This window comes from Thunnus maccoyii, chromosome 3, assembly GCF_910596095.1.
Source record: "Thunnus maccoyii chromosome 3, fThuMac1.1, whole genome shotgun sequence".
Taxonomy (NCBI): Eukaryota; Metazoa; Chordata; class Actinopteri; order Scombriformes; family Scombridae; genus Thunnus; species Thunnus maccoyii.
Genome location: NC_056535.1, coordinates 8958731 through 8985471, shown reverse-complemented (window position 1 = coordinate 8985471; position 26741 = coordinate 8958731). Strand labels below are relative to the sequence as shown.

The window sequence follows — 26741 nt, the reverse complement described above, 5'->3', positions numbered from 1 at the left end:
AACGCCCCACTCTGCAGGCAGAGATCACTTACTGCACTCTTAGGGATCAAATTATTCCTGTTTCTTGCATCCTTCCTGTGAAAGGTACTTCTCAAATAAAATAAATCATCGACTTCTTTGGAATGTTTCTTTGTTCTCATAATCCCTCGTCACACCCTGTTTACACTTTTTAAAAACAACTTCTAAAAACATGACGCTGCATCTGTGATGATTTAGGTGTGTCATTTATGTAGCAATTTATAACCACTCCAGAGTGGATTAGATCAGACTGTAGAGATATATAGATTATATCAAGAGCTCAATAAATACGTGATGATACAAAGCAGTTGAGCAATTTAAGAAAACCAAAAAAGTCGTAAGTTTAATTCATTTCATTTACACGCACTTCAGCAAAACTACTCCTGCAAGTTAGACTGTTCCTGGAAAACATACAGTATATTCTCTTCCTGTAATATTCATGTAATATTCCTGTAAGGATGTAAACTTTGCATCACAGGACCTTACAGTGAATTAGTGGTATCCTCAACATTGTGCATTTAAAAAAAATGACAGTGTGTCCTATAAGGTAGATACACCAAAATACAGAATATTCCTATGGTGTCTATTACTGTAGCCTTTGAATGTGCCTGTGTAATTTAACTGAATGACTGCATGCTGTAACGTGTCCTGTAGTGAATACAGTATGCTAAATTTAACCATCAGTGTCATGGGAAGCTGTACAACTCGAGCCCTATCAGGACGTGTGGGGACATTTCCCAGCTGTCAAAGGGGGTGGGGTGGGGTGTAGGAGGTCGCAGGGGGCAGGTACGCCGTCGCCACCTCATTCCATCCAGTTTTGGAGAAAAGCCTTGCTCCTCCTGCCCTGAAGTCATACACACACACTCAGTGGGTGTGTGTACAGTGAGCATCAGTGCAGCGGGCAGCTGGTGGACACACCGACACACCGTCAGACACACGCAGCGCTCCATCAGACAGACGCCCATGATGAGAGGCTGCTCCAGCCGGTCCAAGCACACGCTGAAGCAGGACGGAACGGGTAAGAAAAAAGGCGCTTTTAAGGCTCTTTAGAGATGTGCATGCTGGAGTTTGAACCGTGCATCTTTGTGACAGTGAGGGGCACGTCGAGCAGCTCTTTAAGACGTAAACAAGAGTGCTGTCGGTGTGTTGACGCTGTCACCGAGACCTTTACCCTACATAACAACAACAGGCGGCTTTTTATAGTAAGCACACTGATTTCTAACAGCGGCACTTGTGCTTTAACACAGAGGATGAAGAGCCAGGCGGATGTTTTTGGACTGCTGCCGAAATAATAATAATGATAATAATATAAAAAACAATGTAAAGGCTTCGTGTAGACTATAGCTGATCTCCTAAAATTCATTTCAGCTACTAAATATTGTTTTTCCATTTTGCAAAACACTGATCATGATCGAGATGCTGTTGCAGAGGTTGATGATTTTCTAGCTGTTTGTTGTGTTTCTGGTTGTTGTTGTTGTGTGTGATAAATGAATAGCTCTTACAGGGCTGCTGCGATGCTATGCATAATATTTATGTCTTATGAACACTGAGTGGTGCGTTCAAGAGCCAAAATGCTCTGTCTGCATGGTAGATGTTGGTTGACTGCGGAGCGAAATATTAACATACTATATAGGGAAATGATTTGTCCAGCACAGGGAAGGCTAAAGGCTGCTAGCTGCAGTCAGAGGCTGAGAGGAGGAAGAGGAGGAGGAGGAGGAGCTCATAGATCTGTTTCCTGTTCATGTCCCAACGCACATAAGATACCTCATTTACACTCACTGAAAGCTATCTAACATTTTTCATACAATCTGGTGTTTTCACATACCATACCCCAGCTTTGTGCTGATAAGATAAGATACTTTAAATATTGTCTAATCAACTTTCTTGCTGACAATACAGGAGGCTGTGTGACTCTGATTGTCAGGGATTGTGAAAACACTACAAGCTAAAACTGTATCCTCTGCAGGAATTACTGTGCCATTTATTTGTGGACCTGATGAACCTGGCATATATTATAGTCTACTAGCAGTCAGGGAATTTGAGAGAGTAGGAGCTATTTAATTAGAAAACCTCCATCTAATCATATTTAGGTCACAGGCTCTGTTGCTCTACCACTAAGACTGACTCTAAAGCTTAATATAACCAGTGCATCAGATAGGCCATAAGGAACATATAAACAGATGAACAAATAGGCTTATTAACCTGAAAATGTACAGTGATTTACCACTTTATGAGGTGCACCTGCGCAGTGTTATTTAATCCAACACAACAGATTATAGATTATAATCTTTGTTGACCGTTTTAGTGCAGTGTGGATTAATCTCTGTGGTAATTTCTGAAGCTATTGTGGGCGTTCTTGTTGTACTGGACTGCATTATATTTACATCACCTATGCTCACCTGAGATGGACAGAATATTAGAAATACCTCTTAACACAAACTCTCTTACACTTTGCTCCCAACAAAAACTGAACATTATAAGTATTAAAACTACAGATCATACATTACATGCATTACAGGTGTTTCTTATAAACTGACAGTGTACAGGTCTGAGTGTACACACATACAGAGCGAGAGAGTAACGCTGCCATCTCATGGACATGTCAGCATATGATAAAATGTCAGTAAGCGTCAGCTTCTGTAAGTATCTGTAATAAAATGTTAACAATAGTCAATTTGTATAATGTTAATTGAACTATGACATGCAAAATGCTTATTGTTGGGATTACCTTTAATTAGAGCTGCAACAATTGGTAAGTTTTTTGATTTGTTGCCAACTATTAAAGTAATCACCAACTATTTTGGTAATCAATTAATTGTATTGAGTCATTTTTAGGAAGAAAATGTCCAAATTCTTTTATTCCAGCTTCTCAAATGTGATTATTTCTTGGTTTCTTTAGCTTTATGTGATAGTAAACTGAATATCTTTGGGTTATGGACTGCTGGTCTAGACAAATTTAGACATTTGAGGAAGTCATCTTGGGCTTAGGGAAACAGCTTACACCATTTCCTGACATTTTATGTACCAAACAACTAACTGATAATGAAAATAATCGTCAGTTGCAGCCCTAACGCTAATGCTCTCAATAAGAATAGGTTATAAGACATTTAAAACATTTGTCACTCAATGCTTTTTTTCATCTGTAAAGACCTTTAGTGCCAAGATATTGTGTAAATTACATTATTGTCATAATAGACCTTTTTCACGGCAGATATTTTGACTCGTCATTATAGGAAAAACACATCTATTAATAACCATTAATGATGGCTCTGCTCTGTTCAAGTGTCCCAGGGAGCCATGACAGTGTGACAGTGAGCCAAAAAGAATCAATACTAGTAGCACACAGCAAGTTGTCTTGTGCAGTCCCATACCATCCTTATACAAAAAAAACAAAGTTACCAGGAGTTGTTCATAAGAGCACAAATGAAAATAAACCACGTTTTTAAACTATTTAAAAGAGCTCATGCATCATTCCTTAAAAGCTCTGAAGACCATAAAACAACTGCACGACTTAGACTACTGAATTATGTTGTTTATGTTAATTGATGGAATACTTCAGTCCTCATGAGGCTGACAGAACAGAGGAAACTGATGTAGGATAACAGGGGCTTTTCCAGTTTGGACTTAGTCCCATACTGATGATTTCAACCCAGCTGGACTGCTCTTGGCAAACTCTGGCCTTCTTAGAGTGAAAAAAAAAACTAATTTTGTAGGTTGACATTACATTTAGCAGACACAGTCCTGTAAAACAGGTAAACTTAGCCCAGGGTCAGTTCTTAAGTAACCATTACAGCAAACCAGAGATAAGGTCAAACAAAATGCTGTCTTCAAGCAATACTGAAAATGTGGTAAAAGCCCTGAACGCCCTTGAGATATTCTGGCTGATTAGACCTCTGCTCAGGCTGATGAGGTCACCAAACTCTGTGCACCAAGAAAAACAATAAAGATAAGCTGTCTCACCTTAACAGGTGCAGCAGGGGACTGAGAGAGATGTCAAACAGTGTTGAGAGGAGGTAGAACAAGGCAAAAAAAGAAGAATTTCTAGGTTTGCTTTATCAAATTTGCTTTGCTGCTGTCTCACAATTCCCTTCATGTGGTGTGATACTAGTGGTGTTTAAATGATTAATTTTAAATAATGACTACACTATTACACTAATGCTTAGAGACTGCATTTCACCACTTTTACCTTGTTGACCCCTAAATAGGACCCTGAGGTGCTCTAAGCTTTCTCTATCAGTAAACTCTGTAAAAACACCAGATCAACATGGTTTTATGTGTTATCCTTAAAATTTTAGAGTCTCCAAATCAAACAATGCATGTGTTTTATGAACTTTTTCTTATTGTCTTAGTTTCCTATAAGCCTAAAATTGGCCAGCAAACTATTTTTTTCCACTGTTAAAGCTGCACTACTCATTATTTTTATATTAACAATAAATCACATAACTATCTATGAGGGTCACTCGAGTGACAAACCCACATAGCATTATCATCTGACTGCAGCTTCATGGAGCATTTTAGTGTCTTTCAGCTCAATTGTTTTGGCTGCATCTTTACTGTTTTATGGTTCAGTCTCACCCCGTGGCAGATTTAGAAAATTCTACATGGGTTGGCAAGAGGTTTTCAGCAGGGTGGCATGGGAGGGGTCCTCATGAAAATATATTCCTCTGCAGGTAATAACCAATAACTACTAGAGAGAAAACACACTACGGGGTCTATACCAGTGATGTTTTCCCTCTGAGTTTGTCAGCCTCTGTCTCTCCTCTATCTCTTCCTCCTGCCCAATCTAAAGCTTTTCTTGTTGCTAGAGCCAGTTAGAGTCTCTTTTTCCTTCCTTTGAATTTTTTATCAGTCCAATTAATCTGCACTGGCCTAAAGTAGTTAATGTCCTGTCAATAGCTGTTTTAAGCAGATTAAGGTCTGGATGAGCACACATTTCCTCCAGTTAAACAGCAGCAAAACTGAAGCTCTCTTTATTTGCACTCCACACCAGATTGAGTCATCCTGCATACCTCATCTCACCTTTGACTGCCAGGACATCCCTCTTTCCTCCTTAGTCACTAATCCGGGTGTTAGGTTTGACCCTCAGCTGATCTTTGATGACCATATAAGCATGATAAGACCATTTATGCATGCAAAACCTCTTTCTAAAATCTCAAAAACATCTCTAAACTCCATCCCTCTCTAATCCTGTCAGATGCAGAGAAACTTGTTCATGACTTGATCTCCTCAAGACTGGACTACTGCAATGTGCTCTTCACAGGGATCCCTGGCAGGAGCATCCAGAAGCTCCAGTCCATTCAGAACAGCGCTGCCAGGATCCTGATGAGAGTGCGAAAACACAAACACATATCACCAATTCTGTTTTCATTTGGATCATGGCCAAAACATATCTCCAGTCTGACAGTTAATGATGCAGCTGGTTTGTGTGCAGATTCATGTGCTCACATTGACAGATGGGTAGAGGAAGAGAAGCTTAAAATATATATCTATATTTAATATTTAATCAAATTATAATAATCAATCCTCTGGCACTGCAGTTTTAAGGCTAAAGTCTGCATCCGACTTTCACTAAATCGCTATGAATAAACTATCAAGCTTCACTTTCCCTTAACGTTATATTCAAACAAAATGTAACATCATTTGTTTAACACTGCAACGACACACCTGCAGCTCTTTGTTATTAATTAAGATCAGGACTCTGTTAACTGAAGTTACGCTAGAAAAATTAGGGAAAACCGTACTTAAACCTGCACTGCAGGACCTTTGTCTCCCCCCTCTGGCAGTGAGAGTAATTACACAAACACTGTCAACGCAATCCAACCCGGTCGACATCCGCAAACAAGTCATTGCTGATTGATGTCAAACGTATCACATCCGGTGCACCAGCGCGGGAAAGTCACCACAGACACCAGATTTAAAAATTCCAGTTTACTGCAAAATACAGAGAGATTTATCTGGCGGTGATTGGCTTAATCAACATTGTGTGAACTTGTTTGGAAAGGGCTTGAATGTAACGGACATTCATTTATATGTAAAAGTCCTGCACTCCAGCTTTAACTCCTTTAGCAAGTAACTTCACTTTTGGCTGACATTATAAGTTTGAACATGAGCTGATTATTAAATGTATTTTGTAATTACTGATTTGATTTGAGTAAAACGTCACACAGAGAAGCTGGCAGCTGGTCTGGATCCGCTCATCACCACCAACCCTGTTTCCAGCCATAGCACGCTAACATTACACGCTGAGCTGAGCACCAAATTGCACCCAGCTAGCTGTGAACATTGAGTATTTATCAGCTACATATTTCCCCTATGGAGTTGGTGAAGTTAAACCAGAACCAAGGAAGGATGAGTAAGTTATAAAATATTGGACTTACATTCATCAGGTAGACACATCACAACTCCAAATGAAAGCTGTTTTTTCTTGTCTGCTGGCCGAGGCCCACTTTTCCTAAGTCAAAATGTCTTGTGTAAAAATGGCCTATAAACAATAGCATAACTTCAGCTTCATAAATCCAAAGATAGTTTCCGTCATTTTAGGTAGTTCTTATCACGCCGATGCTTGTTCACGCTGATGCTTGTTCAAGTGCTCATTTTTCTGGTAAGTTTGTTTTAAATTAGTCATTTGACAATATAAAAAGGGGGTGTGATATCATGATTGATCAATTGTCCAAATGACGTCACACAAGCAAGACAGCAGCTCTTTTTATTTTGGCTTCACTTTTGCATAGTGGTAGGAAGTGGAGACGCTTGTCCATATTTATATACAGTCAATATTTTGGTGTGTACACCAGAGTTATATCTGCCCCCTTAAACAAACAAACACAAGATTTTTTTTTCAATTAAGAAAAACTATATTTCACTGAATATTAAGTTCTTTTGATCAGCCCAGTTTCTTTCAAATAATGGAATAGACTCCCTAACCTAATACATTTTTTAAACATAATTCTTCCTCTGACAATAATTCTGCGCCTTTACGTATTTATCGTGTATTTTGTGGCTGAGCACAGCGCATGTCATTTACGGTTGAGCAGCAAAGGAGGCATTGCGCCCGTAAGCCAATTTTTTTTTCCAGGATGGCGCGGTCATGACCCTCCCTACTCTGCCTCTGATTGGCTATTCTTCGTTGCCTTCGTTGGTTAGGTTTAAGTATGAGGAGTGAGATTGGTTAGGGTTATGTTAAGAACATGAGGCTAAGCCAATCAGAGGCAGAGTAGGGCGGGTCATAACTTCACCATCCTAGGAAGAAAAAAAATACTGCCGCCTGTACTGAAGTCTTTACGGCCGACAGTTGGTTTCCACTGTGGCCAGACCGGAGCACGTGACAACCGTGGACCCACACACAGAGAGAGCGAGACCGGCCAGTCTCCATCCCAACACAGCAGCGCGGATGAAACACCGGTCACCTTCAGAGCAGCATCACGGGGAAAAAAGGCCCCGTGCTCCCGCCGCGGCTGCCTCCACCTCACCGCCAGACGGAATGGAGGACAGTACACCGTCGAATCCGCGGGAGCTGACCCAAAACCCCCTCAAGAAGATCTGGATGCCGTGCAAAAATGGCCTTCCTGAAAAACACATTTCTCAAAGAAAGGGTGCGTATGACGACGTGGCGACAAACAACGAGCTATATGGCTATTCTACCGGTAGTTTATCGAGTATCCACCAATATGTCTCACGCGGTGCGTCAAAGGTTTGTTTGTCCGCATTTCCCTTCCGTTGCTCTAATCTTTCCGTTTTGCTAGCTGACGTTACCACAAATACTAGCGCGGGTGCTACAGCGCAGATGAGATGTCTCACTGATGTGTAAGGATTTCACATGATGATCAAAGCACCCAGGAGAAAGGGCTGGTACCGGGGACGTCCACGTCATTGTTAGTATGTGCCAAGTCAAGCACCGGTTGTTGGTAAACACGAATTGTACCCCTGCAGTCATGTGAGTGAGTGATTCGCACCTGCTGCATTTTATGTGCACTCACATTGGCCACTTTCTGTATGTGGCCAGTGTCTCCTCACTGTGGCCTGACTGAGGAAGGATTTCTGAATCAATAGACTGTTAAAATGCCAACGAAATCACGAGCTTGTGGGTAAATGGGTCTCTGTTTGGTGATGTGTTTCTCCCAAATGTGAAGTGCTTGATAACTTAATAACACAACAGGAGCATAATGTGATCTCCACATATCGGGGGTGATTGTGAAAAGTGCTCTGTGATGCTCAGTGTCTGTGAAACTCTCACACATAATCTTACAAGCAAGTGCGGCCGTGAAAAGCATTCTGCTCTCTGACCCGGTCATCTGTGCAAACACTGCGGCTTGGTTTGGAAAGTAGCTGTAAGGTCTCACCAGATGTCTCAAGTAGTGCAGTGTTTCACAAGTTCCTCAGACACGGTCTGGTGTAACCGTGACCTCTGCTCCTCGCTGACAACATTCTCAGAGTGGCGTGATGTGACTTTGTCTTCATGGCAGATAACGCTGGATTACACACCCACACACACACACTGATAAGGGCAATCTAGTGTTAATATTAAGTATGTATAAATGATGGAATACACTAGATAATGTAGGGGTTGATTTATTCTTGGACTGAGGCATTACACGTCATGCAGTGAGATCACTTTTACATCTTCCATGGGTGTTATGCGTGATCAACACATGACTGAAGCTCTCCTCTCCCTCTTTCATTGCAGTATGTATGACCAACTGTCCCACCCTGATTGTGACAGTGGGCCTTCCTGCCAGGGGGAAGACCTATATCTCCAAGAAGCTGACCCGCTATCTCAACTGGATCGGAGTGCCCACCAGAGGTACGACCTGCCAGGATTGTCAGCCTCAGCCAAAGAGGCTTTACTGAAACAATACGCAATTGTAGGAAAGGCAGTTTTAGAGGATAATAGGTTCAGTATCTGCAAGTTTCATGCGATCTCAAGTGTCCTCGCCTCCGTCTTTCTTGTAGAGTTCAATGTCGGACAGTACAGGAGAGAGTTTGTGAAGATCTACAAGTCCTTTGAGTTCTTCCGTCCAGACAACGAGGAGGGGTTAAAGATCAGGAGGTGAGAGCGGCTGTCAGCCTTTACAGTTTGTTTCACCTCCAACCATGTGACATGTATGACCCAGTTTGTCTGTGATCTTTACAGACAATGTGCTTCAGCAGCTTTGAACGATGTGCGGCAGTACCTTACAGAAGAAGGAGGCCAAGTTGCGGTGGGTCAAATGTTAAATGTTGTAGCTGGTCAGATGTTTGGATGCTGGTCGGATACGGTACTTATGTTCTTCTTCTGTGTTTGTGTTACACAGGTTTTCGATGCAACAAACACCACCAGAGAAAGGAGGGAAACCATCATCCAGTTTGCAGAGCAGAATGGCTTTAAGGTAACGTGTGGGATCACAGCTCTGGGAGGGGATACTGCATTCGCTGACGGCCACACTAAGCATGATTGTTCCCTCCTTCTCTCTCCTCTCAGGTGTTCTTTGTAGAGTCTGTGTGTGAAGACCCAGATGTCATACAGGAGAACATTGTGGTGAGTAGCTGTGTTTGTCTGTTTATTTACATTAAGACAAAATCTGTTATTTCCAAGTTGTCTTCAGTCATTCGCTGTTTCTCTGTTTAGCAAGTGAAGCTGGGCAGCCCCGACTACACCAACTGTGACACTGAAGAGGCAGTGGAGGACTTCATGAAGAGGATCAAGTGTTATGAAAACTCCTACGAGACACTGGATGAAGTTCTGGACAGGTGAGATGGAGCCGGTGTGGAGAGGGAATAATAACAAACCCTGTTATCATTTTAAACAATTCTGTTTAGTTATGAAACTCAGTCACATAGATGACGGTGACATGAAACATTAGTTTGTCTATTTTATTTTTTAGTGTGAATTATGTAGGCTAGTCCCCTGTGTCAGTGTTCATTTGATTTTCAAATAAGGTCAGTAATAAATATTGTCTGACATGAAGATGTGGCAGCACGCAGACCATGCGTTTTTACTTAATCGGAGTACAAGAAAACAATTTTTGTTGCTGAAATGACAAATTATGTACCATCATTCTTTGTAATAGGTTCATGCAGTGCTTCATTTATATTGAATGAATTTATAAACTAACACTTAAGTAATTACTCAGGCGTTCTCATATCTGTACGCTGGTTTCGGCTCACTCACATCACAGAATGTTGAACGGGAGGTTTGATGTCTCTGTGGTTTCCTTTTTAGGGATCTCTCCTACATTAAAATCATGGATGTGGGTCAGCGCTTCTTGGTCAACAGGGTGTTGGACCACATCCAGAGCCGGATCGTCTACTACCTCATGAACATCCACATCACGCCGCGCTCCATCTACCTGTGCCGCCACGGCGAGAGCGAGCTTAATGTCAAGGGTTGCATCGGAGGAGACTCAGGACTCACGTCTAGAGGCAAAGAGGTACAACAAACAAAAATCAAATGAAGCGTTATGAGCAAACTGATCATTCTGATGTAAATCTGGAGTTTTTTTGTCCCTCCAGCCATGTGTCAGTTTTCTTCTTCTTCTCCTCTGTGCAGTTTGCGAAGAAGCTGAGCCAGTTCATCGAGACGCAGGGCATCAGTGACCTGAAGGTGTGGACCAGTCAGATGAAGAGAACCATCCAGACGGCCGAGGCTCTCAGCGTGCCGTATGAACAGTGGAAGGTCCTGAACGAGATCGACGCAGTAAGTGCTGCACTCCTCGGATTTTGTTTGTTGTGCAGATTTAGTTCAGAGTTAAATCAGTGTGTGATGTCATTTTAGGGCGTGTGTGAGGAAATGATGTATGAGGAGATCCAGGATCACTATCCTCTGGAGTTTGCACTGAGGGACCAGGACAAATACCGCTACCGCTACCCGAAAGGAGAGGTCAGTATCTAAAATATAATGTAATGTTCTGTTTAATGATGGGATGTTGTTTCGTAGCCGTTTATGTGTGTTTTGTATGTTAACATAGAGGTAGCTTGCTCATGGACAGTGAGTCTTTGTTTGATATTTGGAATTCCTAAATGACACACATAACCACACACACACACACACGCACGCACACACACAATTAAGCCGTATCCAGATGGCTACCGGCCACTTACACTCTACTAATGAGCCTCAGCCTGGACGAGCTGCCTCTCAGACAGATTTGGCTAAACACCAAATCTCAGTAAACAAAGACTTCACTTTAGTGTGTGCGTGTCTGTGTGTGTCTGTGTGTGTCTGTGTGTGTCTGTGTGTGTCTGTGTGTGTGCTAAATATGTGGGTTCAGGTTGTGTACTGTGGGCCTGAATGCCCACTGGTCTGTTCTCACCTTTAGTCCATTCCATTACCCCCCATTAATCTCACACAGGAAGATGGATATGGACATTAGTTAGCAGCCCAGGCGGACAGTGCTGATGTAGAGCTTTAGGGAATCTTGTTAAAGCCAGAGTTAGTCTAGACAGCCTGAATGGATTTTTCCACTCACTAAAATGTTAATCTGCTTACTTGTGGTTGATTATTCAGTAGGATGTGTTTGCCACTGTCTTAATAAAGTAGAAGTGAAAAAGGGGTGCTCTTCCTTTACGGAAATCAAAAAATAGAACTAAAGTTAGAGTTAACTATGTCCGTTGCCGGCTGTGGCTATAATTGTGTTTTTTTTCTCAGGCAAGATTAATTCATCCTCCATCTGCAATGAAATCTGTTGCTAGTATTGTAATATTCTGCCTGTTCTGACTGATCTTTCTTTGTGTCTCTTCTGATTCAGTCCTACGAGGATCTGGTGCAGCGGTTGGAGCCGGTCATCATGGAGCTGGAGAGACAGGAGAACGTGCTGGTCATCTGTCACCAGGCTGTCATGCGGTGCCTGTTGGCCTACTTCCTAGACAAGACAGCAGGTCAGTCCCTGAAACTGAACCTCTTGGAGGCACGGGTCCTTAATGAGGCACATTAGGGAACATATACAGATTCTGTTAAATCTGCAGTTGTTTTTGCACGTCTCTAAATTCACTTAAGTAGAAGAAAAATAACTCCGTGAGTCAGTAATGATCAGTGATCACAGATCACGCGTAGAGTATCTGATGGTGAGTTTTTCCTTTTAGTCACACAGTTGGATTTTCACTCTAATAAAGTGCTCTGTTTAAGATACTGGTTCAAATGTTCTGTACAGTGAAACACTTTGGGAGTGTAAAGCTGGGTGACATACTTTCATAGTGTGTTTCACTCCTGGCTGACAAACCTGATTTTCCTGTTGTAATAAAATAATAAAAGGTCCAGTGTGTAAGATTTAGTGGCATCTAGCGGTGAGGTTGCAGGTTGCAACCAAATGAATACCCCTCCCTCCCCTGTCCCTTCCAAGCATGTAGGAGAACTTACAGTGTCCACAAAACTAGCAAAAAAAACACAAAAGTTCCTCTCTAGAAACATGGAGGTGCAACATGGCGGCCTCTGTGGAAGATATAAGATATAAAGAGCTCATTCTAAGGCAACAAAAACATGATGATTCTTATTTTCAGCTGATTATACAGTTATTAAAACATACTTATCAATATTATATTCTATTTCTGCCAAGTCCATTTCACTAGATTCCACTAAATTCTACAGACTGCACCTTTAAATTATATTTCCTTTCATACTACAGTATATAATATAACCCGAGACAGAGCTGCAAATGTCAGTGAATGGTTAAATGTGGGCTCCTGTCCTCACTGTGAAAGAAATCACACTTTGAGATTAATGTTACAGATTTCAGATAATGTACATCAAACGTTGATGTTTGTCTTCACACAGAGGAGCTGCCCTACCTGAAGTGCCCGCTGCACACTGTGCTGAAGCTAACGCCAGTGGCCTACGGTAAGACCGCTCTCTTATTAGCATATAATGTACATAATGAATCTTTTTTCTATTGAATAGCGATAAGCGTTCTGCTGCCTCCCGCCTGAACTAATAAAGCTAATTGTCTCTCTGTATGTCTAGGCTGTAAGGTGGAGTCCATCTTCCTTAACGTGGACGCTGTCAACACACACCGAGAAAGACCAGAGGTGGGTATAACAACACACTCATACACAAATCAATCCACTTTGTACGAGGTAAGATGCTTCACAAATATGTTGGTTCAGTGGCTTCAGGTGCTGAACATCATGGTTTTTTTGGGGTTTTTTTAAGCAAATCATTCTGATGGCCATGTTTTCATAATCAGTGGTATAAAATAGTAATGAGCTCAGAGCAGGTTTTTGTGGTTATCAGAACATTACAGAAACGTTGACTAAATGCTTTTGTTGCTTTCATCCTCACACCCTTTAAATAAACATGTGTTTGGGTGGAATATGTTAACAGTTTCTTCCAGGGTTTCAGCAGCACTGAGAAAGTATCCAGCTTCTTCTAGAGAAATGTTTTTTCTGTAGCCGAGACTTTAAAAACATTGAACTGATTCATCTTACTGTACGTCCATAGTTACAGTAACTGGCAGTTATCTGAGTAGGAAAAGCATGCCTGCCGTGGTCTCCCACGTGTTTTGATCCCTCCCCCTCTTTGTGTGTTTTTTTTTTTTACTGAACAGAACGTAGAGGTGTCGCGGATGTCAGAGGAGGCTTTGCTTACAGTGCCAGCTCACCAATGAGGCAGTGCCCCCTCACCCCAACACCCCCACCCCCCACCCCTCCTTTACCCCCTCAGACGCACAATGTACCTGCCAATCTCAGCAACCTCTTATCTTTCTTCTCCACCTTCCTCTGATTGAGTCCACTCCGCTGTTCTTGTCTTCTGCTCTTCCTCCTCACATATTTTAAGAAATGATGATGATGGTAATTGACTGGAATCCAGTTTATAATTTTTTGATAATTAATCCTATGACACGGATCTTGTGTCGCACGCGTTCTCCCATTTTTGGAGAATGAATGAAAAGCCGGTGAAGGTTTTTTTTTTTTTTTGTTTGTTTTTTGTTTTGAACTGATGCTGTACTCCCAACTGTGAAGCAATGAGACTCCAGCAACTTTTCTGTTGAAGCAGGGATTACATGTAGTTTGTTTTCTCAACGATCTTGTCTGAACTGATTTAACAATGTTCATTTTGACTGGTGTCTCATCACTTTATATTTCTGTTTGTAGGAGTGAGAACACACTAATCTTAGTTTTATTGCACTACACGATAGAACAAAGTAGTGCGTTTAATCATTTTGCACATAAAAATCAATTCTATGTTTATTTACTTATGAAATGTCCTCTATTACAACTTGTATCTAGTTTAAGGATGTGTGAAACACATTTTACTATACTGTCTACTGAAGATTGTCAAAGTACAGAAATACTGTTTTATTGTTCTTATTCAACAATGTGAAGGTTCTTATGTTCATATCACTGATCAGAATTCAGAAAAAGATATTTCTGTTTACTGTTTCTAAATAAACTCCACTCAAACAGCGCTGCTGCATTTCATGTATATGTACCACACTCCCTCTGTGCTTGACTTGCTTGGCATGAAAGCTATTTTCCTCTTTAGTATCTGAAAGTTAGGATTTTGTGTTAAATGCTTTACATTGAGGGTTAATCGTAAGATAAAAGGCGTCTAGACTGATGAGCTGGACATTTCTGACTTGGATTAAAAGAGTCCTACTATTTCCTTCCTGTCCTTGCTATCCTACAGATCATGTTCCTGCTTTTCTGCTGTGCAAACTGAATACTCAGAGATTTACCCATTCATTCATATGCAAAGACTCCACTGGGGTGCATAAGAAAGTGCTGCCATTCATCCGCCTGAACAAACACCTACTGTGTCAAAGACACATTTCTTTCTGCCAAGAGCAAGCGTGATTACAAACTGTATGCTTGTTATTTTCAGCCAGTAATCCTGGTATTTTGTTTAAAGCTTAGTCATTTTGTTGGAAATAAAATTTATATTGCAGCATTAAAAAAAACCTTACCACAGCCCTCTGTTATTTTGTTTACATCATCAAAATAATACAATAAAATACTTGAATATGACGAAAAATGTCAAGTTGATCGCACTGCCTAAAAGGTGGATCATTTTATGTTTAATGCCGGTTGGATCTGTCAGCAATAACATAAAGATGTCTGTCAGTCTGCACTTTTAGAAAGCAACATAAGCAAACAAGTGGCAAACACACCGCAGCACACTGACAAAGAGGAACAGAGATCTCAAGTGCTGAAACACTTGAGATCTTGACTATACACAATATGCAACAATGTATCAGGGGGGGTGACAAATGTGTTTGGAGGTGTTTGACATTTAGGAACTAAACACTCACAACAGCAATCTTTAAACATGTGTACACACATATTTCTTCATAAGGGCTCTGACACTGATGCCTTCCTCTTTCCAGAATGTGAACATCCATCGTACAACTAAGGACGCCCTGCAGACCGTCCCCGCTCACCTCTGACAGGATGCTGTTATCCAGCGAGGCTGAAGTCGGACCTCTCGTTCTCTCTCTGCCATAACGGACTCTGTGTGCTGTTTTTTTTTCTCCCGTCCAATGTGCAAAACCTGCTCACACTGGTGACTGTCTGGGTGAAGTGCCTCCTCCTCCTCCTCCTTCTCCTCCTCTATCACACACTCATTTCTCTCTATAACTGTTATGTCTGTCCTTTATAAGGGATTTGAAGGAGCTCAGTACTGTGAATGAGTTCGACCTGAACACTTGTTGCACGGTGGCGGCTCTCAGCATAGCTGGTCCAGATGATTTATGAATCAAAAGGGGGTTTTAAACACTTGGGTCACAGCAGATTCCTGTCTTATTTGTTACTATGTGTTGCTCTATTCAGTACAGTTTCTGTGTGTCGATATTGTGCAGCACTGAAGGTTACTGTAATATCTACTTTAAAGTATTAATCATGTGGTTTTCATCAAATGATCATGTGACTTCCTGCTACATGTGTATTGTGCAATCATTGATTTATGTGAAGGTGTCTTTAGTGATAATGTGCAATTTGAAGGTTACACACCTATACTTGGGAAATCTATACTATGAAGTTTATTATTGTAAGTAAGTGGTGATTCAATCAATAAATGAAAAGACTGGATCAATATTAATATAATTTTTTTATGGTGAAAACAAACAGTCACTTAAATTTTATACTGATGGGGTAATAATGGCTTTCTTCAGCTGTGTGGTGTACAGGAAAAATACTGTTACTTCTTCTGAAACATGCATCACGATAAAATTAAGAGCACTGATTCTGCACACAAACCTTTGATGAAATTGAAAAAAAAGCAACTTTAGCTCAAAGCTGTTGGTGTTGATGTGGGTCATGACTTCAAAATGTACGTCCCAACTCCACTGAGATATAATAAAGATGTGTTATTTTTATACACCAGCCTGTCATTATTTCACTCCTTTGATGCTTTTTTTAAAATCCTGCTTTAGATGATGTGTTTTCCAGTTAAAAATCACCTTGCCTAACAGGTTAAATCATTTATGAGGGATGCAACTAGAAATTATTTTCATTATCGATTAATCACAGATATTTTCTAGATGAATCATTTAGTCTATAAAATGTCAGAAAATATTGAAAAATGTGCATCACATTTTCCCAGAGACCGAGTTGACATATTCACACTGCTTGTTTTGTCTGAGCAACTGTCCAAAATTTCACATTTGAGAAGCTGGAATTTGCAATTTTTTTGCATTTTTGGTTTTAAAAAATTATTTTCAAAATTGTTCATTGACAATTAACTTTTTGCCCATCAACTAATTCTTTCAGTAATTGAAGTATGAGTGGAGGATGCTGTGATGATGTCAGGCTGATGGTGGATGGATGAAGACTGCACAACCCCAGATTAGACGAGGTTTGATGGAGATCACATGAAGACTAGCAGTTGAACTCAGATGAAGCTGTGTTATTACATGGTTATGAGCAGGGAGTGTCCAGGAGATAATTTACTATCTTGGCATTTTTATTACTTGAAATTCAGCCAAATGACCAAAAGGTTCCTTCTCTTAATTTCCAAAGTAGCTATGAGTGCAGGTGGTTGAATCAAATAAAATCTCCTGTTTCTCCTCGACCAATATCACTTTAATGCTGTTGAACAAGGCAATTAACCTCCAGTACTAAAAGCTTTGTGTGGCAGGTTTTTGTATAACTACAGTGAGGATTTGCATGTACAGCAAATACCGCTGAGGAAAGCATTTAAGTTTCTGTTTAAATTGTAAATGTGAAGAAATACTGAACTACAAAAGAAGGTTCACACATTGTCTGCAACATAAAGGTATTACTTCCCCTTCCTGAAACAGCTGAAACAACACGGTGGCTGTGCATAAGGTGAAACGTGACCAAAGTGCTGACTAAAAACAACTTCCTCAGAGGCAGAACACATTCATTTATAGGTACAGCAGCCGCACGTATGCTCACCATGACTGGCCTAGAGAGATGAACAGAATACAGATATGAACAACAAGAAGGTATAAACAACTGACTTTTATTATCTTTCATTATTTTCATACATGGGTTTTGGTGGCTGCAGTACAGACAGCTCTTGTTGCATGTGATAAATCACCACGCAGACTATTTTCCTCAAACATGGGTTTCCAGGACATAAAATTGGGAGACAAGTTTGACAGTGACAGTAAAAACAGACTCACATACACAGAATACAAAAACTCGGCCATTTTATTTGCAACAACACACTCTTGCTGCCCCTGTATTCATGGCTATCAACTTGATTAATACTTTAAGGACCCGCCTTTGTTTGGGCATTTGTTCTAAGTGGCAGAAAAATGAAACTGGTAAATATTTCATTATATACAGTCATTGATATTCATGAGTACAGGGAAATACTCGAGACGGGTGCAACAGGTGTCATCGCCAGATTGGTCGTGTTCCTCTCATCTCCACACTGATTGGCTGTTTCCTCCAATAGTTCTCCACTCTTGTGCTGATTGGCCCTTTGAGCTTTCCCTCGGCTTGTGTGGGAGAACAGGGTGACATCGTCATCAGAACTGTGGACCATAAAAAACATTAGTACACAAATGAATTAGAGCTGTGAGTGAGTCTTTTATATGTAGACAAAACTCAGATTACATGTCAGTATCCAAATTAGAGCTACGACAGCAGAAAACTAGTTTCTTACATTCTTGAGGAATTCCTCGGCAACGATACGGGCCCTGGCGTTAACAGACAGCTTCATCTCGCTGATCTCCTTGTCAATCTCCTCCATGAAGTGGATGACAAAGTCCACCAGCTTGTGTTTGTACATCTGCTCCGTGTGGAAGTTAGTGATCAAGAAGCTAATGTCATATCCCTAAATCACAGTGCAAGAGAGGAAACAGAGTAAGAGGGAGTGGTCAACAAATCTGACAAAAAAAAAGCCATCATGTTATTTAATTGTATGCATTGACATGTATGTTCTAATTATGGAGGAACTTTTAATGTTTCAGATTGTTTGATTGTTTGTCTCACATCAATTGCAAATCTGAACATCTTTGCCTAAAGAGCCTTTATGACATATGCTGTTTAAAAGGTTAACAGTTCCTCATTTTTTATTTATATTCATCCTGTCATACTGTTCAGTATATTGATTCCTCTTTTATTCCATTATATACAACCCAGAGCAACCCTCCCCCCATTCAGTCTCTTACCTCTACTGGTTTCCTCCTCAGAATGAAGAAGTTCTCCGCTCTCATCATCATGAAGCGCATGAACTTGTGGCAAAGGATCTTCTCGATCTCATCAGCCTACAGTCCATCATAACAGAGGTCTTTATTTTACAATGCATACTAGACCAAGTCAGAACATTTAGTAAATAACCAAGAAATAATAATAATAATAAAAAAAATCACACTGGTTTTAATCACCTGTTTGACAGCAATGCTGACTCTGACAGAGTTGATGGATCCCTCGATCAGAACCTTCTCCTTGTCATTACGGCTGATCACCACGGGCTGAAGTAGCAGCTCCTTACTGCTCCTGTAACCGTGGCAAAATCCATCCATCACAATCAAAAACAGGCCTGCTCAGTTTTAAACTATTCCAGATATTGAGGAGCATTACTGTGCATGAAACCCTGATACCCAGGAATGAAAGAAATCCCAACAACGTAGAACAAAAATGCCAGTTGTTTTAATGGAAGAAAACCCTGCAAGTTATGGTGATTTGTTTAAAAACTTCTTTTCCTCTGGTGGTACTGGGGGGACTAACAGGCTGCAGCACGTCCCTATTGGCCAATTTTACAGCCTTGCCCATGCTTGTGTTATTTTTTCCCCCCTCCTAGATTTTCTTTTGCAAGTTTGCACGAGTTGAAACTTGTATGACAGCAGCAGATGATCTGTAGCTTGGAGCGCAGCAAGAACAGGTGGAAGCAAAGCAGGGGTACATACCTGACTTCCACCTCCGGCTTGTTGTGACGCTCCACCACCTGAGAGGAGAAGTTCTCCAGACAGAGGGCCGCTTGCAAGGTGGCCCTCACAGCGTTCAAGTAGGGGCGCAGAGTCGCTGTCTGAGGAAAAAAGATGAACAAAATCAATGCCTGGGCGGATCACACTGCGGAGCACATTTTATTAAATGATACATTTGTTATTTAAATCAGGGAACAATGAAGCTGCAAACTGCTGAGTGACTCAACCAGCAGGGTCAGCATATGAGGTCATGTTTGATCAGGAAACGAGTCGTATTCAGGGATGAAGTGGCTACAGCTCAAACACAATTATATTCAGTTTGTCCACTGTTTATTTATAATTATCAGCCAGAAAAACAATATTTTAATCAGCAGTAAACTAATGCAATTGAATGATTTTGCCTGCGTTAACGTTAGTGGATGAGATGCTTTCAGGTGACCGAGATTGAATATGAAAGTCTAGCTACATCTCTCTGTCTACACTATCGATATTCATACTTTTCCGCCGTCAAATCACAGAGCTTTAGGAGCAGCACCAGTCAGTGTAACGAGGGAAAAGGGGTCCAGGAAGAAAAGACAGCTCAGCTCAATCACTTTAGTTTCTGCAAACCGTATCGAGGATGCTTCGTTCTCTCGTTTCAGCGCCGCCAACCACAAACCCCGCCTGGCAGAAACACGAAGCTAGCCAAATGAAGTCACCTTAGCCGTAACCATAGCCAGATGATATATAAATCTAAATAAGCACAGATAAAGATACATTTGGAGCAGTAGACTTACCATTTTTGTGCTGTGAAAGACGGAAGTTCCTCAGCCACGCCTGTGACTCCTCTTCCGTAAATCCTACATCGTCTTGTAAAGACAAGGTGCGCTCGTTTTGTTTCCGGCTTTTCGTTTGAAGGAAGCAGATCGCTCCACCTAGCATTTACGCAGCCCTTAGCGATCATTACTCCGCACCAGGTTGAGTATTTTTTGAACAAAACGAGCATACCCTCCGGTGCGTCCACTCCGCTCTGTGAGCAGGAGGCACGTCGGCCACAGGCGTCTACGTCATGAGTCATTTTGACCGTTTGAAACAAGTTTTTAACGAAATCTGTAAAACAACAACGTTATGAGCGAGTTAAACTACTGAACTGCAGGTTTAGCAGTAATATATTTATTTTAACGAACCTTGACACAACATGGTTTATTCCGACGGTACCATTCTCGCATTAGGGTAATCTGTTTACAGCTCGTCATGTTTATTTTGATAGATAGCAATACTTAAAGATTGTCTTCAAATTTATGTAATACATGTTATATTTCATTTTATTCATAAAATTGTTGCTCTGTCGAAAATAGGTCATATATTCATCTGACTCGATTCCATACACCCCCCCTCCCTTTATTGGTTTTTTCCATCATGGACACCATTCACTGACGGTAAATATCCTTTGCTCCTAAACATTCAAAGATATTTCTGTGCTTCCATTTAACATCGTGGAGCTCATATATTTTTTAAAAACTTCTACACTTAAAATGTAAAAGTGTTGAAGCGTGAGATTACAGCGACCGGTATTAAAATTTTACTGCAATTTTCGCAGTTTGGGCCCAGCGAGCTGGCGTTGTATGAAGCAACCGCGCGCGCGTGCGTGCGTGCGTGTTTGATGTGAGTGTGGGTGTGCTTGTGCTTGTGCTTGTGTTTGATTTGTGTGTGTATGCGTGTGCGTGCGTGCTTGTGTGTTTTTTGATGCATGTGTGTGTGTGTGTGTGTGTGTGTGTGTGTGTGTGTGTGTGTGTGTGTAAAAGAGAGACAGTGGTGCAGACAGGCAGAAACAAAGAGTGAGAACCACAGCTGGACACCACTAAATAGTGTCTCATGGTTTTTTTTATTATTTTATTATCATTTTTTAACCACACTGTCGGTCTGTTTGTATCAGTTTATTCAGATGCTGCCAGGTCTCTGCAACTGGGCATCATGAGTGAGTTGAAGGACTGCCCCCCGCTGAAATACTATGACTTCAAGCCCGTCGAGCACGTCAAGGTGTGTCCCCGCTACACTGCTGTGCTGGGCCGCTCAGAAGACGATGGGATCGGTATTGAGGAGCTGGACACCCTGCAGCTGGAGTTGGAGACACTCCTGTCCTCAGCCAGCCGACGCCTCCGAGCTCTGGAGGAGCAGAGACAGGTAAGGAGAAAGACAGGAATAATCATCCTCTCCTCCCTTGTTGTGATTGCTTTTCAGTGACTCAAAACTCTTAACTGTGTCTCAGATCCTCACAGACTGGCAGGACAAGAAGGGGGATAAGCGCTTCCTAAAGCTGGGGAAAGACCCGGACCCCGCTGCATCATCTCGCCACAAACCAAAGAAACAGAAATTGGACGGCAAAGGCGGTCATGGTCCAGGTCCAGGCCCTGGCAGACCAAAATCCAAAAACCTGCAGCCTAAAGTCCAAGAGTATGAATTTACAGACGACCCGCAAGACATTCCCCGCACTCCTAAAAATGATGCCCCCAACAGGTCAGCAGCAGCACGTCTTCATAATATATCTCATAGAGGGATGCAAAGATGTGAGATTTTGATGGTACGATTATAGTCTGAGGAAACATTGTGGTTTCACGGTTTTACGATTATTATGCAGTAAAGTAGTACTGCATAATACTACAGATAGATAAATGAGTATTTGTAATTAGAGGTTTTATTGTATTTTTCCACAACATTTTGGTATTTGGAGCTGCTACACTGGGCTCGTTTTTGTTCTGCTCTCTTGTATTGTGCCTACATTTCTGAACACGATAATCTAGTTTTGCTTATTTTTCCATGAGCCACAGTTATTATGAGGAACATTAACGTACCATAATGTCAGGGTTTTTTTTGGACAGAAACAGAAACAGAAACACTCAGTGTAGCCGAGCTGTTGCGGTTACAAAACCGTGATGTTTTGAATCGCATTCCTTAATCTCAATTTCTCTGTAATTTCTTTTGATCACACTTAATTCAAGTTATTGGTGAATCTGGTTTCAGGCAAGAGTGTGGTACTAACTTAAGATACAGGAGAACAAATTATTGTCTTTCTGGGAAGGTTTATATTTGAAATGTTTTTGTTTTCAGATTCTGGGCGTCAGTCGAGCCGTATTGTGCTGATATCACAAATGAAGAGATACGATTGCTAGAGGAACTTCTGAAACCCCCAGAGGATGAAGCGGAGTATTTCAAAGTATGACATAAAAAGCTTTTGGTTATGTTATGTTATGTTGTACATCACTAGGGACAAAATTCTGGATGTTTTTAGTGAGTTAAGTAAAATGCATCATTTTAAATGTGTTTACATTGGCCAAAGAGCAGTGTATTGAGCTTTGGTGCTGTTTATGTTAACTGTAGATTCCAGCGTTGGGGAAACACTACTCTCAGCGGTGGGCTCAGGAGGATTTGCTGGAGGAGCAGAGAGAAGGAGCACGAGCCAACGACAAGAAGAAGAGCCTCATGGGAGGACCGCTGTCTGAACTGGATGCAAAAGGTGAGGGGAAGCTGCAGCTTGTGCTTTAAAATGCCAAGGAAAGTGAAGGGACTAGACAATGTTAACCCTCAGTATCACCACCATGATGTACTTTGTTTACTGCACAAGCATGATGAGCCCCTTTCAGCGCTTATCTTCATATTCATCTAGATGTGGACTCGCTGCTGAAAAAGTCGGAGTCCCAACATGAATCTCCAGAAGATGGCTGTCCCTTCGGTCCTCTCACCCAGCGTCTGCTCCAGGCTCTTGTAGAGGTCAGTATATTGTAGACTTGGTATTGTGCGATCAAGCATCCACACTGGCTTTGAGTGAGACATGGCATCTGAAATATTCATGCTTTAATCTTGTGAAAACACTGGAAATTGACTATAAATGGTGATATCTTTTCTGGGTTCTTCCAGGAGAACATTATATCCCCCATGGAGGATTCTCCTATACCAGACATTTCAGGGAAGGATGCTAATGATGGAGCTGGGACATCTCCTCGAAGCCAAGGAAAAGCTTTCAGGTATTTGTGCAGCACCTCCATGAATGAATGAGATATCTGAAGCAACAACATTACATAGCCAATAACAAAAAACATTTTCACACACAGATGCCATATTTGATGTAGGATAATAAACTTGTGTTTGACCCATTTTTATCAAACTGCTGTCACTGGTTAATTCTGCTGCTGTAATCTCATGAACAACGAAAACATTCAGTAAACAGAACTGCGTCTCAAAGACTTGCATGTAATGTAAATGTGTATATTTACATATGTATGTCAAGGTGCATGTGAGATTATTTATGCACACACAAGCATACATGTACATTTCTATTCTCCACGTTTGGTGTTGTGATTTGATTGTAATATTGACGATTGTCATATTAAATTCCTTCCTTGACTCGCTCTGGTACAGGTTGGTTATGACATTAACATATTAAGAGGTTGTTTTCCTCATACCACATAAATATGCACACACACACACTAAGGTCATGTCTCCTGGATTATTTCTGGGGGCCTTAATCAGCTGAGGAGGAGTTTACATTTGTGATAAACACAAATCACACATGGTTGGTTTTAAGGGCTGATTCTGAAATCATCTTATACTGTTTTTAGGCAAAAAATAAACTAGTTGACAAAATAAGGGTGAACTGTTAATCTCAGAATTAAACCAATAAATTAAAGTAAAATAAATGACTTCAGTATTTCTTCACCAGAATTATATTTCTGGCAGTGTGGTGAAGGTTTTGAAACAGATGTGAGCCTTCATGTTGGGAAAGAAAATGAACAGAAAACATAAATGATCAATTGCATGAATAATAAGTGTGGAACAAATTAAAATTGGGGGAATTTGGACTCATGACCTTTAAAATCCTGGTTATGTCCCTGTGCGTGAACTCAGTATTGTACATTGATTGTGAGTTTGGTTCATTTATCCTTTTTTGCACCCTGAGAAAGGAATCAGAGAGAAATAAAGTTTATTAAAGGGATGAAGTTGACATTTGCCTTATGTGTCAATTCATATCTTTTATCCCCCCAGCGTTCCTCACACACGTTCTCTGGAGGCGCGGATCAAAGAGGAGCTGGTTGCCCAGGGACTGCTGGACTCTGAGGAGCGGCCTGGACCAGGAGGAGACTCTGAGGACGAGGTTCTGGCAGAGCTTCAAAAGAGACAAGCAGAGCTCAAAGCCCTGAGTGCTCACAACAGAGCCCGCAAACAGGAGCTGCTCAGGTGAGGATGCAGGCTCACGATGGATACATTAACCATGAAGTAAACTGTACGTCCATTAAGATTTTATCCATGGTAAGCTGTTCACATTAACTTTTAATTTGTGTCTGCCTCAAAGGTTGGCAAAAGAGGAGATGCGCAAGCAGGAGCTGAGGCAGAGAGTCAGGGTGTCTGACAATGAGGTGATGGAAGGATTTCGGCGAATCATGGCAGCTAGGCAGAAGAAACGCACTCCGACCAAGAAGGAGAAGGACCAGGCCTGGAAAGCACTGAAGGAGAGGGAAAGCATCCTCAAGTTACTGGATGGATAGAGGAAGCAACAGAAAAAATGTGGAAGGAAGAATCTTCTTTCCACTTATTGACACAGATTGTAACCGTGGTAACAGCTGTTACACGGTCAGTTTACAGCTGTATCTCTAACATGTAAGATACAGTTTGCTGCAGGTCTGTGTGATTTGAGTAGGGACATTTCTGTAGTAGTTTTTATGTCCTGTACAGCAGAAAGCTTATGTGATCGTAACATTCAGTATGCATCTGAGACTTTTCCTCTTTTTGTTAAATTTTTTCTTTGTCAGTTGAATTTTTATGTAGCTTTCTATTTTGTTTACCATTGTAATGTTATGAAAACAATACACATCAATGTTTGAATAAATCATTATCAATTAAATGCTGTTATTGTATGTGTATGAGATACACAAAGAAGAGGCGATAAATCATTAGATGTATCTGCAATTCAAGACCACCACGAAGGAATTTAAGGAGACATCATGGTCCAAGAGTGGTGAAGTTCAGCCACTGAGTAGAAATAATACGCAGACTAACATCACACCACAGTTGCCGTCATAAGTATTTAGTTACATTTGAAACAATGGAGAATTTATTTTGGTCTACAACCAAGGACTCATACTCGAACATGAACAAGCATGGAGACCATTTTTAGCCATGCTAAACCGCTCCAGTGGTGGCAGTGTCAGTTGGTCCAGACTGAAATATCTCAACAACTATTGGGCAGTGATGGTCCCTAGAGGATGAATTTTAAAAACTTTGATGTTCCCCTGACTTTTCATCTAGAGCCACAGCCTCAGCTGTACTAAAACTCTACTAAACATCAGTAAGAACACGTCTCATAGAGCCTTGCATGGCTGTACTCATGTTCTCAAATGGTGGCTATGGGTACACCGAGCCAAATACCAGGGTAAGTTGAGCCAGGGGTTCACCTTACCCCATTGCTTATTCATTGGCATTACAATAATGTGCATTAATATTACAACAGTATTATCACAACAATAGGAGGGGGCAGCAAGACAGCAACCGTATAAGGCCTTGCTATATAGGTAATTTGTCATCTTTTTTGTTGGTTTATATGACATGTTTGCAATACCTATTTTTTGTCATCGTTTTTTTGTTGTCTTACTTTTATGTTAAGTCACACAATAATGTGTGAATATGTACATTTACACAATATTATGCCACCTTGTTTTTTAAAGACAACATCCTGAAATATGGGTGGAAGTATATGTTCTAGCTTTGTCTCATTTTCCTTTCCACTACCGTGGACAACTTTTCTAAAGCACCACTAGATGGCAGTCAGTGTCCTTATATCTGACTGGCCAGCAGCATTTACATAGCCTGTGGTTGCCAGCATTTCCACAAGGCTGTTGAACATTGACAGCGTGCCAATGTGGTGTGTGTCTTCATTTGAGGACATCTTCATCCATATTGAGCCCAGGATAAATCAGATGAATAGATAGGATAAAGCTGCTGTGTCTCACAGTCTACAGCTCTGTGTGAGGGTCACACAGTTCATCCTATGGAGTGACAGGGTCCAGTGCAGTCATCCAAGGGATCTGACCAGGAACAACACAACAGTCAGACACACTGCTCTTTCTCCACACCCTCACATGGTCACAGCAGCAACCACCACACTGCTGCTGACCGGATGACTGGACTATATATGAGTTCAACACATACTGACATGTCCCAATCAATGCTGAAGTTTGCAAGTTTTCCATTTGGTCATTAGTTCCAACACTGTTTCTTTAAGTATTTTTATATATCAATTAAATGTTTTTTGACCGTTTCACTCAAGATATAACTATCATGTGACTTTCAAAATCATAAGGCATTGGCATTACTGAAATGTTTATAACTGATTTGTATAGGGAAGATGCTACTAAGTTGCTACTTACTGTCTTAACAGACTTTAAGTAC

The 26741-nt window shown here is 41.1% G+C and overlaps 3 protein-coding genes across 9 annotated transcripts; 2 read left to right on the top strand and 1 right to left on the bottom strand.

Moving 5' to 3' along the window:
• The first annotated feature begins 694 nt into the window (after positions 1–694).
• On the top strand, positions 695–16300 carry pfkfb4a (6-phosphofructo-2-kinase/fructose-2,6-biphosphatase 4a). Of its 4 annotated transcripts, none has more exons than XM_042406736.1 (14): positions 695–1036; positions 8702–8818; positions 8968–9064; positions 9149–9215; positions 9309–9383; positions 9476–9532; positions 9623–9744; positions 10217–10424; positions 10544–10690; positions 10769–10873; positions 11742–11871; positions 12764–12826; positions 12950–13014; positions 13533–14392. In XM_042406736.1, exons 1-14 carry the CDS (start codon positions 982–984, stop codon positions 13590–13592), a joined length of 1368 nt encoding a protein of 455 aa, XP_042262670.1. In that variant the 5' UTR covers positions 695–981; the 3' UTR covers positions 13593–14392. The 4 variants fall into 4 exon arrangements, with proteins under 4 accessions (XP_042262670.1, XP_042262669.1, XP_042262668.1 ...); XM_042406735.1 differs by lacking the exon at positions 13533–14392 and adding an exon at positions 15312–16300 and having other exon boundaries at positions 834–1036; XM_042406734.1 differs by lacking the exons at positions 695–1036; positions 13533–14392 and adding exons at positions 7277–7610; positions 15312–16300.
• A 1091-nt stretch (positions 16301–17391) lies between these two features.
• arpc4l (actin related protein 2/3 complex, subunit 4, like) lies at positions 17392–20204 on the bottom strand. Its single transcript, XM_042407300.1, has 6 exons — positions 20099–20204; positions 19305–19423; positions 18783–18894; positions 18567–18662; positions 18059–18229; positions 17392–17927 (listed from the first exon to the last, which is right to left on the bottom strand). The coding sequence occupies exons 1-6, from the start codon at positions 20099–20101 to the stop codon at positions 17922–17924; spliced, it is 507 nt and encodes a 168-aa protein (XP_042263234.1). The 5' UTR covers positions 20102–20204; the 3' UTR covers positions 17392–17921.
• A 142-nt stretch (positions 20205–20346) lies between these two features.
• Positions 20347–25197, top strand: tada3l (transcriptional adaptor 3 (NGG1 homolog, yeast)-like). 4 transcript variants are annotated; one of them, XM_042407296.1, is made up of 10 exons: positions 20347–20534; positions 20660–20740; positions 21238–21485; positions 21571–21818; positions 22410–22515; positions 22680–22815; positions 22966–23069; positions 23217–23323; positions 24342–24533; positions 24649–25197. In XM_042407296.1, the coding sequence occupies exons 3-10, from the start codon at positions 21276–21278 to the stop codon at positions 24839–24841; spliced, it is 1296 nt and encodes a 431-aa protein (XP_042263230.1). In that variant the 5' UTR covers positions 20347–20534; positions 20660–20740; positions 21238–21275; the 3' UTR covers positions 24842–25197. The 4 variants fall into 4 exon arrangements, with proteins under 4 accessions (XP_042263230.1, XP_042263231.1, XP_042263232.1 ...); XM_042407297.1 differs by lacking the exon at positions 20347–20534 and having other exon boundaries at positions 20590–20740; XM_042407298.1 differs by lacking the exons at positions 20347–20534; positions 20660–20740 and adding an exon at positions 20749–20966.
• Positions 25198–26741: the final 1544 nt, after the last annotated feature.